This window comes from Balaenoptera ricei, chromosome 1 (genome assembly GCF_028023285.1).
Source record: "Balaenoptera ricei isolate mBalRic1 chromosome 1, mBalRic1.hap2, whole genome shotgun sequence".
NCBI lineage: Eukaryota > Metazoa > Chordata > Mammalia > Artiodactyla > Balaenopteridae > Balaenoptera > Balaenoptera ricei.
In genome coordinates, this window is record NC_082639.1 from 132,745,094 (window position 1) to 132,761,545 (window position 16,452).

Consider the following 16,452-nt stretch of genomic DNA (forward strand, 5'->3'; position numbering starts at 1 on the left):
GTGTGCAAGTCTGCCTAAAATACACTGCTGGGAATGTTGAGTCCTTCAAGAATGACAGTTCCCACTTGGCCAAAGTGGAAAATCTAAGAACACCTGTAACAGTTAAGGAGGCTGAAAGAGATAATTCCGCATAGCAGTATTTCCCAAAATGTTTTCCAGGTGATGTTACTAGGTGTTACACATACTAAAAAAGAAAAGAGCTAAAAACTGGAATAAACGAAGCTTCACCTTGTGTGTATGTACACGATGTGTTTGCTAACAGTAGCACCTCTCAGAGCCATTAATATGCTAAAGTCCGTTGTGTCTCACTAAAAGGGGTGGCGTGTACACTATTTCCCAAATTCAAATTGAGCATGGAATGCTTTACTCCTGAAGTACAGGTTCTTTGAACGCACAGCCACTTCCATAATGCCATTTATTGGGTTGGCCAAAAAGTTCATTCGGGTTTTTGGTAGCCTCATTCGGAAAAACCAGAACAAACTTTTTGGCCAACCCAATACAATGCTGCACTCAGTAAATAAACAATGAAATGTATGAATCGGCCTAAGCTAGAAAAAGAATCTTAAATCCCAATCCACTCCTCTTTCCACCACACTGATATTCTAGTTACACTTCACTTACATGAATCTTTTTATCCTGTATAAATTAAATTTGTTTACTAGAAGCAGATTGACCACCTGAGGCTACTACAGCTCAAGCCTGAGGGCCTTCCACTTGCTTGAGGCTTCCAAGTCCCTGAAAGTAAGTGTGCACTTATAATATTGTAATATGTTTTTCTTAAGGAGGCCCCAAAAAACTGTATAATCTTCATGTCCTACAAAACCTGCTGTTACCATTTAAGATGAAAATGACTCAATAGCTTGTCACCAAATTTGTAAGGTATGACTGAGATAGCTGAACTTAAATTACTCATGATATGACAGACTAAAATTCACTTTAGATTACTCTCAGGTCACCGTTGAGAGAGAGGTATTCATCCTTCTGTGCAGGTAAAATGTAGATCCAAATAAGAACTAAAAGTAGATTCATTCCCTCTGTACGCTCCATAAGAACATCAGCTTCAACCATTTCACTTTTTAGAATTCCTCTTAGGACATTCATCACTTCTATTATTGTTTTTGTTTTTCTTTTTGTTTTTTAAAACACCTTACCCAATAGTATTACTTCTACTCTCCCTACTTCTCAATATTTTAAGACCACGAATAGCCACTTTGAAATCATCACATTGTAAATATTACCACAGTTGAAATTCCTTCTGAAGACCATCTGAAATTTCTGTATCATTTTTTTTTCCTTGAGTAGGGACTGACATCTTTAAACTTGAACCCACAGTACTGCAATTTGGCATTCCACTTCAATTCTTTAAAAGCTTCATTTATATTTATCTTGTCTTTTGGAATTTCCTGTAGGCTGCTTCAGATAAAATAATTTCCAGTCTAATCTTCCTCTTGTCTGCTCTCTAGTTTGACATTATGCCTTCAAAATCAAATCTTATTATTTAATACAAAACAAAAACACCTTATTACAGAATAGTAAATCAATAACATTAACAGACTGACCTTGGTGATTCATGTATCCTATGACGGATAAGCCAATGTTTAAGCTTTGACTATTGATAGTCAAAGCTTTGTAAATTTCTTCTAGACTATTCATAATTTAACAAGATATTCTAACAACCACACACGCAGAAATCACTATCCAACCACCTGTGTCTTAGACTAAATCAATGCTTCACTCTCTCATTTTTTAAGTAAACTTATAGCTAAAATTACAAAACTAGGACTGAGTATAAAGGCCAAACATTTGACCTTCCTCTGTTTGCTTCCTATTATCTTCCTGAGTTGGTGACTATGAAAATATGCTAAGCCCAAAATAACAGTTGTGCACTGCCAGGTCATCCTCAGTCCCACTTCCAAGCCAAATGGGACTTCACAGACCTTTACAAGTCATAGTGTTTGTAAATATCCAAGGAAATTACTTCATTCAGTCAATTATTTCTGGAGAAAGCTGGCAGAATAACACAGTAATTAAACTGAAGACTAAACAGGAGACCTATTTTGCCCAGAAGTTCTAGTTAATGCTTTTAATGTATTTTCATTTCTTAAATATGCTTGAAATACCAGTGTAATGAAAAGGCATTGCCTCTTCATAGAGAAACATATTTAAAATATTCCAGTGAAGACAGCATATGGAAAAGGAAAGAGAAACTCAGTATGATTTCTTATTTTAAGTGTGAGGAATTCTGAAATCAAAAAACAACTGTATTCAAATGCAAATAGAATAGACATCCCAAAGCCAGGACCTCATGTGGTCAAGACTCAATTGTCTCTGTGCTAGATATTCACTTCATAGTGAATATGCTGTCTGCAGCATATTCTTGCCCTCCGGTCTCCCTTTGGCTCCTCCAATTGGCCACCAGCATATTCTGATTCACCCATCCATCCATTCATTCTTTGAGTCACCATCTCAAGTGACTTGTAACGTTACTTGTAATGTAGCCATAAATAGAAATACTTTCCCACATACCTCTCCTAGCTGCCTAATGGTTATACACTTGGAGACAGACAACAGTTCAAACACAAAGTAATAAATTAGAATTCAAAAGCTAATGGAAAGAGCTTTGAATGCTTCCCAAAGGAAAGTGCAAACTGTTAAATTACTTGTAGTACTTCATTTTAAAAAGCCTCTTCCTTACAAATAACCACCATCTTTCCTAGTACCTGATGCCATGAATACAAAGGTTAAAAAAAGGGAAAATTTGGGGCAATCTGTAACAGTCTAAAGAATGAAGTAAGAGAAGTTGGCAAAAATCAAGACCAGCTAAGGGAAACCAAGTCAGAAAATTCCAAGGTTGAGTGAAATTGGGAGAGTTAATGACTAAAAAGTGCTTCTGCTACACTTCACAAATATTTCTCATTTCTCTTTGTCAGGACACATGGTATTTCACTCACTAAAGATTCTTCTGGATGAATAAGCATACTCTTTTGAAAATGCAAATAACATGGGATTAAGAACTCAGCTATATAAGAATTTAATGAGATGTATGCCACAGTTCTTTATAAACTGAGGAATACTACAAAATCAGAATGGCAGGTAGGTAAGATAATAGATTCTGGAGTCATACTGCCTGAGTTTGAGTCTTAGCTCTATTACTAACAAGCTATGCAAGTTTGGGCAACTCACAGTCTCTTGGTGCCCCAGTTTCCTCATCTACACAACGGGAATATCAGCTGAAAGAATTCCACAGTGATGAAAGGCTTAGTTAATATATGTAAAGCACCTAAAACAGTGCTGGGACTTGCACTGTTGACCAAAACGGAGTAAGAGGGATTGAATTTATGTTCCCTCCTAAAACAACCACAAACAAACAAGCAAATAGAATATATGAAACAATGATTTTCAAGACATAGGCAATGGAGAATAGTTATCCCTGAGACATGGGAAACAAACGAAGCAAGCCCTATGATTGCCCCAATTTAATGCCTTGAGAGAGTTCCTAGGCCACCAAATGGGGTGGGGGAGAGGGGAGAATCCAGGCAAAGCCTGCTGGACTCCCTAGGTTGAGGAGATGAAGTTCAGAGTACCAGGAGAACAAGGGGGTCAGGATTTGCAAGACAGAGTACCAGAAAGGAAAGAGCTGCACAGGAAAGGAATAATGGAGATCAGCAGAGGGTACCCTCAAATATGCAGCAGAATAGTGATCAGCACATGCATGTGTGGAAACTGCGTGAGGCCAGGGAAAGAACTATCCAAAAGCACCAGAGAATACAGTACACAGCACCCACACAGGACCAGGAATAGGGGCTATTGCCACCAGTCAGACTGGAAAACCTCATAATTCACAGAGCGTTTGGTAGAGTACTCAACAGATTCTTGCTTCAGTAGTAGGAAATAATTAGTCTTGAGTAAACATTTCTCTGGTCATGTCTAACAAATTTTAAAAGTTACAATTCTCAAAAAGATAAAACTATCTCCAAGTAACTTAACTGCATCTCAGAACAAAGCTCAAAAATATTTATAGGAAAACAAAAATAGCTAACACCCAACATGATAAAATTCACATCTTGAATCAAATCAAAGTTTACCAGGCATGCAAAGAAGCCAGAAAATATGAATCATATTGAAGAAAATAATTAATCTATTAAAACTGACCCAGAACTAACACAGATGTTAAAATCATCAGACAGTGACACTAATATTTATCACTACTGTATTCCATATGTTCAGAAAGTTAAGGAGATATACCAAAGATATAAAAAGATCCAAACAGAACATCTATAGAAAGAAACTGCAATGTCTGTGTTGAAAAAATACACTTGATGGGATTAGTAGAAGGTTAGACGTTGGATAAAATATTTGCGAATTTGAAGACACAACAATAGAAACTATACAAAATGAAGCAAAAAGAGGGAAAAAAAAACCATGTTAAAAAATAAAAAGAGCATCAGTGAACTGCAGGAAAACTTCAAGTGGCTAACAAATGTGTAATGGAAGCCCCAAAAGAAGAGAGCAGGGAGGACAGAAAATATATTTGAAGAAATAATAGTAGTCTATTCTTTTTATTACTGAATAGTATTCCATCACATGAGTAAAACACAATTTGTTTATCCAGTTATTAAGCAATAGACATTGGGATCGTTCCCAGTATTTTGCCTGATTTGAATAAAACTTTTTTGTATATTCAAGTACAAAAAACAAAAACAAAAAAACCAAAGGCAAAATAAAGACTTTTTTACATATATAAAAGCTGAAAGAATTCATCAACAGTAGACCTTAACAGTACTAGAAGAAATGTTAAGCCTTTTAGGCAGAAGGAAAATTATACCTGATGAAAATATGGATCTGCACACAGGAATGAAGAGCACAGAAATCTGTATCTATATAAGTAAATATATAAGACATTTTTATTTAAATCTTTTAAAGAAATAATTGTTTAAACAAAAATAATAACAATATATTGTGAGGTTTATAACATGTATAAGTTAAATGCATGAAAATAATAACATAAAGGGCAGAAGAGAAGTAGAATATATATTTGTAAGTTTCTTATATGTGAAGTGTTATAATATTATGTGACTGTCAACTGTGATAAGTTAAAGCTGTATACTATCATTCTAAAGCAACCACTGAAATAATAAAACAGAGTTATAGCTAATAAGTTACCAAAGGAAATAGAATCATTTAAAAAATTTAATGAAGAAGAAGATGGGGAAGGGGAACAAACAACAAAGACAAAGAGAAATCGAAGACTGGAATATTTTGGTTTAAGGTTTAAGGTTTAGCTTAGAGGTTTAAGACCTAAACATAATAATCACATTAAATATAAATGGTATAAACACACTAATTAAAAGGCAGAGGCTGCTATATTGGATACAAAAGCAAGACCAATGCTGCCTAAACGAAAGGTACAAGTATGTTAAAAGAAAAAAAAAAAGATATACCATCCTAACATTATTCAAAAGAAAACTAGAGTGGCATATTAGTATCAGACTAAATAGATTTAAGACAAATATTATCAGGCAAAAGGAGGACAAATTTTATAAGTGGGTCTAATAATCAAGAAGACATACAATCCTAAATGTTCATGCACCTAATAATAGGGCTTCAAGACACTAACGCAATACTGAGAGAACAGCAAGAAGAAATGGACAAATCCACAGTTATAGTAGGAGATTTCATTTCTCATCTCTCAATAAATAGAATAAGTAGACAGAAAACCAGTAATAATATAGGGGACTTAAAAACCACAATCAAACAAAATTGACCTGATTGGCACTAATAGAACACTCTATCCAACAACAACAGAATACATGTTCCTTTCATTTGCACACAGAATATTTTCCAAGAGAGACTACATTGTGGGGCATAAAACAGATCTCAATAAATATAAAAGGACTCAAACTATATATACTACTTACCTGATCACAGTGAAAGTAAACTAGGAATCAGTAGTAAGAGAGGACTCTAGAAATCTCAAAATATTGATATTTAAAACTAAACAACAGAATTTTAATCAATGACTCAAAGATAAAATCAAAAGAGAAATTAGAATTGAATGAAAAAACACAGCACATCAAAATTCATGGGATTCTGCCAAAGCAGTACTTAGGAGAAAATTTATTGCACTAAACACCTATTTTGAAAAGAGAAAAGTTTTAAATCAACAACCTCAATTTCTACCTTAAGAAACTAGGAAAAGAAGAGCAAATGAAACCTGAAGTAAGCAGAAGAAATAAAACTGTAAAGATTAGAGCAGAAATCAACAAAGTGGAAAACTAATAAACAATAGAGAAATTCAGTAACACCAAAAGCTGATTGAGAAAATAGAATTGATAAACCTCTTAGGAGAGTGATCAGATAAAAAGAGACAAGATACAAATTACCAATATCAGGAATTAGAGAAGTGATAACACTGCAAAATCTACAGATATTAAAAGGATAATAAGTGTCGGGGCCCCCCATACCACCCTAAGTTTTGATGATTAGCACTAGAAAGACTCAAAGAACTCAGAAAAACTGTTATACTTACAACTGCATTTATTACAGTGAACAGATACATATTAAAATCAGAAAAGGCAAAACACACAGAGAGGAGCCCAGAAGAAATCAGATATAAACTTCTAGTTGTCCTCTCCCAATGTAGTTGTATGGACAGGTCTTAATCCTCCCATCAATGATGTGTGACAACACATATGAAGTATTGCCAACCTGGGAAGCTCACGTAAACCTTGTTGTCTAGGGTTCTTATTGGGAGTCAAGTCATGCAGGCATGGAACACCAACATCACTGACTTTAGCTATCCAGTCTCCAGCCCCTCCAGAGATCAAACTGATAAAGTATGGCCCAGAAATCCAGGTAAACAAAAATAGGCATTCACCATAAGTCACATTGTTAGCATAAACTATCTGACAAGCACAAAGACCCTAGGCATATAAAGACAACCTTATCATGAAGGATGCTTAGAGGTTTTCTCCCAGGAGTCAGTCAAGGGCCAGTTATTTCTTTGGAATGTGCAGAGTTTGAACATCACAAACCCTCTGAGCTAACCCTTTCCTGAACAATAAGAACATTATGAACAATTTTATGCCAATACTTTCAACAACTTAGATGAAACAAAGAAATATCTTGAAAGAAAAACTACCAAAATCACTCAAGAATAAATAATCTAAGTAGGCCTTTATCTATCAAAGAAATTCAATTTGTAGTTAAAAAGTTTCTCACAAAGGAAAATTCAGATGGCTTCACTGGTAAATTCTACCAAGTATATAAGGAAGAATTAATACCAATGCTACACAAGTCTTTCAGAAAATCAAAGAGAAGAAAACATTTCTCATTTGGTGAAACCAGTATTACCCTGACCCCAAAACAAGGGAAACATTACACAAAATTAAACTTTAGACCTGTATCTCTCATGAACATATGCAAAAATTTTAACAAAATTTTAGCCAATCAAATCCAATATACAAAAAGCATAATATACTATACTACGTCTAAGTAGAGTTTATCCCAGGATGCAAGATTGGTGTAACATTGGCCAACTGATCAATGCAATTCACCATATTAAGAATCTAATAAAGAAAAATCATATTATCATGTCAATAGACCCAGAAAACGCATGCAAGAAAATCCGTTATCCATTTCTGATAAAAACTCTTAGAAAACTAGGAATAGAAAGGAATCTCATCAACCTAATAAAGGACATCTACCAAAAAAAACTAAAGCTAGCACTACACTTAATGGTGAAAGACTTTATGCTTTTCCCCTGAGATCAGAAACAAGAAAAGATACACAATCTCATTTTTCTATTCAACATTATACTGGTGGGTCTAGCCAGTGCAATAAGGCAAGAAAAGAAAAAAAGGCATTCAGATTAGAAGAAAGAAAGAAGTAAAACTGTCGTTTGCAGACAACATGATCATCCAGGTAGAAAACCCAATGAAATCCACTTTTAAAAATGCTGCTACAACTATTAAGTGTGTTGGGCTTCCCTGATGGCGCAGTGGTTAAGAATCCGCCTACCAACGCAGGGAACACGGGTTCGAGCCCTGGTCTGGGAAGATCCCAAATGCTGCAGAGCAACTAAGCCCATGCACAACTACTGAAGACCGCGTGCCTAGAGCCCATGCACCGTAACAAGAGAAGCCATGACAATGAGAAGTCCGCGCACCGCAAGGAAGAGTAGCCCCCATTCACCGCAACTAGAGAAAGCCCGCACACAGAAACAAAGACACAACACAGCCAAAAATAGAAACAAATAAATTAAAAATTAAAAAAAAAACTATTAAGTGTGTTTATCATGGTTGATCAACAAAAATTGATTTTACTTCTATATAGTAGACACAAAATATTAAAAATTGAATAAAATTGCTATTTACAATAGCATCATGTTATTTATTACTTACAGATAAATCTGATAGATATGCAAGACATACATTGAAAATTATGGGATACTGCTGAAATGCTATTTTAAAGGCCTTATAAAGAAATAAAATGGCATCTTGATTCTTTTCAGCCTATTTTTAAAATAAATTTATTTATATTTTATTTATTTATTTTTGGCTGCGTTGGGTCTTTGTTGCTGCGTGCAGGCTTTCTCTAGCTGTTGTGAGCGGAGGCTACTCTTCGTTGTAGTGCACAGGCTTCTCATTGTGGTGGTGGAGCATGGGCTCTAGGTGCATTGGCTTCAGTAGTTGTGGCTCACGGGCTCTAGAACGCAGGCTCAGTAGTTGTGGTGCACGGGCTTAGTTGCTCCACAGCATGTGGGATCTTCCTGGATCAGGGATCAAACCCATGTCCCCTGCATTGGCAGGCAGATTCTTAACCACTGTGCCACCAGGTAAGTCCCTTTTCAGCCTATTTTTAATGTTTTTTATTTACTAAACCATGAGGCCATGGCTGCAACTAGCAATAAGTAACAAATGGGGTTCATAGAAACTCATACTGGAAAGGAATCTCAGAATATATAAGATGTGGAAATGTTTCAATTCAATACTTAACTTTGAAAGGTTTCTTCTTTCAATATTTATGTGAGTGCTCAGTAGGTGTCAAACACTGTTTTACACTGAGTAAATAAAAGATGCATCGCCTGATCTCGTGGAGATATTAACTAGTAAAGGGAAATAGAAAATAAACAAATGCAAATAATTTAGGAGTTGTAATTAGTGCTAAATGAAAATAATAAAGAACACAGAAATGTAGGGAAAAAACTGGGGTGCTATTTGGATAGAATAGGGTAGTCACTGAAGTCTAAGTGGACATTCAGGTCAAAACCTGAAGCAGAGCCAGCCAGATAAGGTAAAGATCATTACAGCCAAATGGAACAGGATTTGGGAACGCCTTGGGTAGGGCAGTAGGGGATGGCAGGAGAGACTGGCATGTTCTAAAACTCCAAAGAAAGCCAACCTGGCTGGAGTGTAGGGAATGTGGAATAAAGGGAAAGACAGCACAATGGTCCTGTAAGAGGTAGGCAGGGATCAGATAGATCATGCAGGCTCATGTAGGAACTGGGATTTTATTCAAAAGGCAACGGGAAGCTGTTTTACAGTTTTAAGCAGGCTATAGACATTAGATTTTTCTTTTCTAAAAAATTACTCTAGCTTCTCTGTTGGAGAATCAACTGGAGCCAATATAATAGTCTAAGTTGTCACAGATGGTCCCCTTTTGCTACAAACACAAAAATGCTGTATACTACACAACATGTTTTTATTTAAAAGAAAAAATACATCACAGAACTTAAAAGAAAGCAAAAAGAGATGTAGAAAGCAAATCCAAGGGGTACTCTACCTGAATGTGTGCTGGGGATTTGATTCCTAAACACATTTGAAGACAAGATCACCGAAATAAAGTTCAGAGTGTGGAAAGGATGGTCCACATGGTAACAGAGGATTAGAAAAAACTCAGCCTACTGCTTTGTAAAAGCAGTAAGGAAGACTGTTATCTCTACTTGAGGCCTGTATCATACATGGCGGTGAGATCTAAATTTATATTACAAGTTTAAAAAATTACCTTAAATCTGGTTTAAAGCAAATGAAACTTCTAGGGACCAGCAAAACCAATCTGTAGTCTCTCAATCCAAGATATAAAGGACTCTCACAGAACTTTTTTGAAGATAAACTCCCAATAAAATATACATTATTTGAAGAAACCAGTCACCATGAGGGAGAGCTAACAGAAACAACAAACAGTAGATTTAGAAGCTTGCAAATTGGAAATTATAACTTTATACAGATGTTGTCTTTTACCATAATCTTGCTCATGCTTGGTTCTCATTCAGGGTTAATGCAAAACTTTTTAAAATACCTTAATTTCCATCTCTATTAAGATTACTGATAATTCTTGAAATCTACCCAAAGTGAGCTAAAGAAAGTTTATGTATAAAATTTAACATGGGGCATACAAGGTGGTTCATTTTTATTAGATGGAACTAGATAGCTGAGGCCTGTAAATGGCAAACTGAATTAACTACCAGAATGTACCGATCCTCATCTACTATTTTGAAGCTAGATTATCTGTATACTTTAACGTATTTAGTCTAGCTTCAAAAACTGGATGAATCTGGCTCCTCCAATCCTTTTGGATAGCATTTTTTTTTAATGTTAGGAAAAATGAGTCCACATTTAAAATGAAGAGTTTGTGCACACCTAAATTTAAGAAATCGCTTTTAAGTTTAAAAGCTTAAAGGTTACAAAGAAAATTCCAAACACCCGTCACCTTCTAATCACCTATTTAAGCTTGAAATATTCATTCCAACTCTTTTCTTAGTGTACTATTTTATTTTTAGTCTACTCCTTTATTTTAATTTGTTTAAAAGTATTGACACACTAAAACCAAAAGCCACACATGTGATTTCTAAATGTAAGCCAAAATAACTGGTTTTAAAAATGCAAAACAGTGAAAAGAGAAACACGAAAAATTAAGTGGTCTCATTTAAATCATCTTGATCTATATGTACTTTGACAACGTTTGCATCTTTTAATCTCCAAAATCTTGCTTAAAATGAGAAAATGGAAGCCCAGAGTGGTAACGTGTTCAAGGTAGTACCAGAACATTGAAATCAGGACTCCAGGCGGGAGAAGCCTAGGAAGTGTTTTCCCATCCCCCAGCGCCGACGTTTTTACATTGCCTTCTCTGAACATAAAAACAGAGGACAGATCATTTTTAAGAGGAGGAATTTAGACATCCCTTAGGAGAAAGGTTACAGATTAGCGAGAATCTTTCTCAAAATCGAAGAACCAAGTCCCAATCCACAGAAATCTAGGAGTCGCTACAGCCTGAGGGAGACCTGGCTACGCTGTTACACGTGTCTGTTCCCTTTCCACTATTATACCCCAGTCCTCTGAAATGATTCTTTATAATTAAAAGCCTAAATCTGAACATTCTTGAGTCAACTTGCGGGATGATTTCAGTGCAGTTTTGGAAGAAGCCTCTACAAGCCACGCAGCGAAACCCTCCACCACCAACACGTAGAGTGCTCCGCCCCAATAAATTCAGAGGGCGCCAAGAAGCAGCTCTGTCCTCCCTTTTCCGCCACCGACTCGTAGTCACTTCCTCACTGCCTGTTTATCTCCACCTTTATTTCCATCGCTATTTCCCCCTTTACCTCTTGAAGCGATAACCCAACAAGCATAGGAGACAGGGAGAAAGAGCAGCCAGGTCAGGGGAAATGAATGTCTGCGAGGCCACGATTTCTTCATGCAGTTTGTCCGGCACTGACGGAGAGAGCCTCGAAGAGAGCCGGGTCCTGCTGCAGGGGAGAGGGGGCCTTGCGTCCAGAGCTCGATGCGTTGATTGGTTGGTCAGCCGCGGCAGGGGAAGAACCCGGATGTGCCTGGGTAGCTGTGTTGGCAATTGGGGCTCTGAGGTTTGGGCGTTCTAGGCGTGCTGGCAAGTCGAGGCGGATGGCGCAGGGTTGGGCCGGCTTCTCTGAGGAGGAGCTGAGGCGATTAAAGCAGACTAAAGGTAAAGGGACGGGTCTGCACAGATTTAATTCTTGGGTCTGTTAAGGGGAAGGGGTGGGGCTGCAGTTTTTGAGGGGAAGGGGGCGGGGAAAAGGGTTATCTGTGTTAGGGGAAGGAGCTATAAGTGGGAGGAGTGGATTGAGAGGGCGCCAGAAATGGATGTACTTGGAGCCACGCCTGGGGGAGGGGGGCGGGCACAGAGGACTGGGGTCTACTTTTAGAAAAGAGACTTCAAGTATTTATTTCAAGGATTTGACTTTTTCCGGTGAAAGGAAGGGGACTTGGGAGTGGAAGTGACCTATTAGGAGGATTGCTGCATAGATCGGTGGTTGGAGGGTTGGGGTCTGAGTAAAGGAAGGAGAAGGGGCACACACCATATTAAATTTGTGATGAATTTATAGAAGCAGGCAATGATTGGGAAAAAGGAGCACAGGAGTCTGAATAAATGCAAAAAGTTGGTGCTTTTCATAAGACATCTGGAGTCTTGCTTTTACTTGCCAGGTGATTTTTGCAGTTCTTTCCAACTCTTGAGAGTCAGCAAACCAAAAGGGTCTTTGAGAAGTTAGATGTGAAATATCTAGCTACCTATCTACGCCTCTGTCCATCCATCCATCCATATCTACTGACTTTAGTGTAAGCTAAAATTTTGTGCTTCCTTCTCCAGCTTTTTAACGTAATCATTGAATGGACTTGTACTATTTTGTTATCTTTTAATGAAGAAATTAAGTTTGCTGATACTTTGTGAGAAACTCTTGGTGATATAAACTGTGCTTTGATTGTGGTTGAAATTTCGTAAAGTTCTGTATGGTGATCCTGGTAATGCACACCACTTCTGTGAGCTTACACCATTCTTGGTGCCATAACTTACACATTCTGGGAGAAAATTAAATTAGCTCTGCCATACCTTTAATTAGAGTATGTGAGAAAATTGGATGTTTTCTCAGGTAAGCCTGTGCATTTTTAGCATGGTTGTGAAAATAATCTAGGGCTGACAAGTGGAAAAGGAAGTAAATTTGTAACGTAAGGCCAGTGTAGATTATGTAGATCGAGGAAATTTTGACTGGTCCAGAGGCCTTTAAAAACTATATCATAAAAGTTACACTACACTTTGTAATTAACTGACATTCCCATGTTCAGATGTATGGAGTACTAGTACCCCTGCTCTGGTCTGACCAGAAGTTATGGGTATCAGCTTCTGCATTAGGGATGCTGATATGAACAAAGCGTCATCCCTGCCTTCAAAGAGCTTATAGTCTAATGAAGAGACAAACTATGATATAATGTGATAGTAGATGTTGTACAAGAGTTTGCTACAGAATTAGCAGGAACTTTACTGTGCTGGTGGTTGGGTGGAGCTTGGCAAAATTTCACAGAGATTATGTGTTAGCAGAGGTGAGTTTGCCAGGGGAAAGAAGACTTAATGTAGAAGTCTAAATTAAACATTAGATTCATTATGTGGAAGTATGTTTCTAAATAGCTTTGTAATTTGGCATAGAGAGGGGGTGGAAGGACCTTAATTTAAAGACCTGTCATTTCAGTGAGAGGTTAGAGCATAGACGCAACTCACTAGTCTTTGACCACCTTAAGAAAACATCTCAACATCTTTGTATACTCATAGCCAAACACAGTGATTGGTATATAGAAGATCTCCCAGCTCTGCCTCTAAATCTTTTTGTCTTGGAGTTCTTATTTATAAAACTAAAACAGCTGAGTCTTTAATTTTTAAGGCTCCTTCCAGCTGTTCTCCAGCCTTAAAAATATATTTAAATGATCTATGAAGATGGGGTTGGTTGCCAGCAAAAATAAATACAACACTACTCTAGAGAAACCCATATGGGCATTTGGGAAAGTCAAAAAGTTCTTAATAATCTTGTTTATATTGTTTATAATATTAAAAAGCTGGAAACAACCCAAGTGTTCATTAACAAGGGAGTGGATAAATAAATAGTGGTATAATCATCCACTGAGCTACTATACAGCTAGTGGGAATATATGAACTATAGTCACATGTATTAACATGTATAAATTTCATAAACTTAACATCTGAAAAGAACAAATTGCAGAAGAATATATACAGTCTGATACCATTTATAGAAGTTCAAAATCATACAAAGCAGGTATATTCTTTTAGGAATATAGGAAATATATAAAGAAAATCAAAGGAATGAAACACAAAATTCAGGGTGGTGGGAAGGCAAGGGAATATGAACAAGAAGGGGCAAATACACTTTCAGAAGTACTGATAATTATGAAATCAGATTCAGCCAAGTTAAGCTGCTGTAACACATATCCCTAAAGTATCAGTTGTTTGAAATAATAAAGATCTCTTTTTCACTCTAGTTTCATGTCTTCCATGGGTTGACATGGTCACTACACACCATGATTTGGTATTGTCATAGGAGTTCACCATGGCAGGAGAAGACTGAGAATTGAGCATTGGCAATTAAATGCTTCCACCACTAAATGACAGGTGTCACTCCTACTTATGTTTCATTTAGCAAAAGTAAGTCATATGACTTGGAGGACAGGAAGTAAAATTATCTTGTGTGTTCCAAAAGAGGGGTAATGTGTCAATCCTTGAACATCAGTTATGTCTCCTGTAGTCATGTTTTATTAAACTGTGTCATGAGTTTTTATAATTCATACAAGTTGGATGTGTATATGTAACAGAGACATACATATTATTTAATGTATAGTTTATTTCATAATGAAAAAAATTGTACATAAATAGTGCTGTCAATTTCTAGTTAAAGAAAATATGAGTTCTTTATTCTTTTTTTTTTAAATTTTATTTAGTTTTGGCTGCATCGGGTCTTCGTTGCTGCGTTCGGGCTTCCTCTAGTTGTGGCAGGCGGGGCCTACTCTTCATCGCGGTGCATGAGCTTCTCATTGTGGTGGCTTCTCTTGTTGTGGAGCATGGGCTCTAGCCACGTAGGATTCAGTAGTTGCAGCATGTGGGCTCAGTAGTGTGGCATGCAGCTCTCTAGTTGTGGAGAACAGGCTCAGTAGTTGTGGCACACTCGCTTAGTTGTTCCATGGCATGTGCGATCTTCCTGGACCAGGGATCGAACCTATGTCCCCTGCATTGGCAGGCAGATTCTTAACCACTGTGTCCCAGAGGAAGTCCTGAGTTCTTTTTTCTTGATACTAGTTCTTTGCTAGTTATATTATGAATATCTTCTCACAGTATGTAATTTATCTTTTAACTTTTATCTTTTAATGAAGAAAGTAATTTTAATATGGACAAATTTGTTAGTTCTTCTTTTATAGTCAACATTTTCTGTGTTTTAAGAAATTAGCACCCTACTATAAGGTTCTAAAAGATATTAATCCCTTGGGCTTCCCTGGTGGCGCAGTGGTTGAGAATCTGCCTGCCAATGCAGGGGACACGGGTTCGAGCCCTGGTCTGGGAAGATCCCACATGCCGCAGAGCAACTGGGCCCGTGAGCCACAACTACTGAGCCTGAGCGTCTGGAGCCTGTGCTCCGCAACAAGAGAGGCCGCGATAGTGACAGGCCCGCGCACCGCGATGAAGAGTGGCCCCCACTCGCCGCAACTGGAGAAAGCCCTCACACAGAAACGAAGACCCAACACAGCCAAAAATAAAAATAATAAATAAATAATAAATTAAAAAACTTAAAAAAAAAAAAAGATATTAATCCCTATTTTCAATTAAGAGTTTTTAAAAATCGTTTTTATTATAAGCTGTAACAGATTCAAAACATTGCATAAAGAAATGTGTTTCTGATGTGTTTTAAAGTGTTGATTTGACAGTTAAGTCCTTAATCCATTTGGTGAGTGTTTTGTTTGTTTTTATATGGTATGAGGGATAGATCTGATTTCATCTTTTCCATATAGATAACCATTTTTCCCCCGGGTCCATTTATTGAAGAGATCCCACCTTTTGTTGTTGATCTGCTATGCTACCTCTGTTGTATACCAGTGCTTCAAACATGTATGAGCTTGTTTCTCTGTTCTTTATTCTAATCCATTGGTCGTTTTATCTATTCCTGCACCAATACCACAGTGTTTTAAAGTTTTGCAATATTCCTGATAGCTAGTAGTCTAGTCCCCTTGTTCTTTTTCTTTGGAAGTTTCCTTGCTATTCTTGAGCTTTTACCCCTTCATATAAAATTTTTGTGATTTTACCAAATTTCATGGAAAACCCATGAAAACTGAGAGTTGAAATGTTTATTGGCATTGCATTGAGTCTTTAGATCAATTTGGGGAGATTTCACATTTTCACATTGTGAACACTACCACTAACCCAGTATGTGTCTTCATTTATTTAGGTCTTCTTTAATATCTTCTAATAAAATTTTAGAATTTTTCCTGTAGAAGTTTTGAACACCCTCTTGCTACATTTGTTCCTAGATACTTGATACTTTCTAGTATTGAAATATCTTCTCTTTAATTATGTTTTCCAATTACTGCTGACATATGAAGAAAACAAACAAGCCAAAAGAAAAATCAACAAAAGATATGAATATATATT

The 16,452-nt window shown here is 36.9% G+C and overlaps 1 protein-coding gene across 5 annotated transcripts in view; it reads left to right on the forward strand.

The window, feature by feature from the left end:
• Positions 1 to 11,643: 11,643 nt before the first annotated feature.
• GORAB (golgin, RAB6 interacting) overlaps positions 11,644 to 16,452 on the forward strand; it is a 71,738-nt gene continuing 66,929 nt past the window's right edge. For 3 of the 5 annotated variants that reach the window (XM_059903479.1, XM_059903480.1, XM_059903474.1), the window contains exon 1: positions 11,648 to 11,958. In XM_059903479.1, the coding sequence (XP_059759462.1) occupies positions 11,667 to 11,958 (292 nt within the window). In that variant the 5' untranslated portion in view covers positions 11,648 to 11,666. Of the gene's footprint in view, positions 11,959 to 16,452 lie in introns of all 5 variants that reach the window. The other 2 variants (XM_059903481.1, XM_059903482.1) reach the window with 2 other exon arrangements.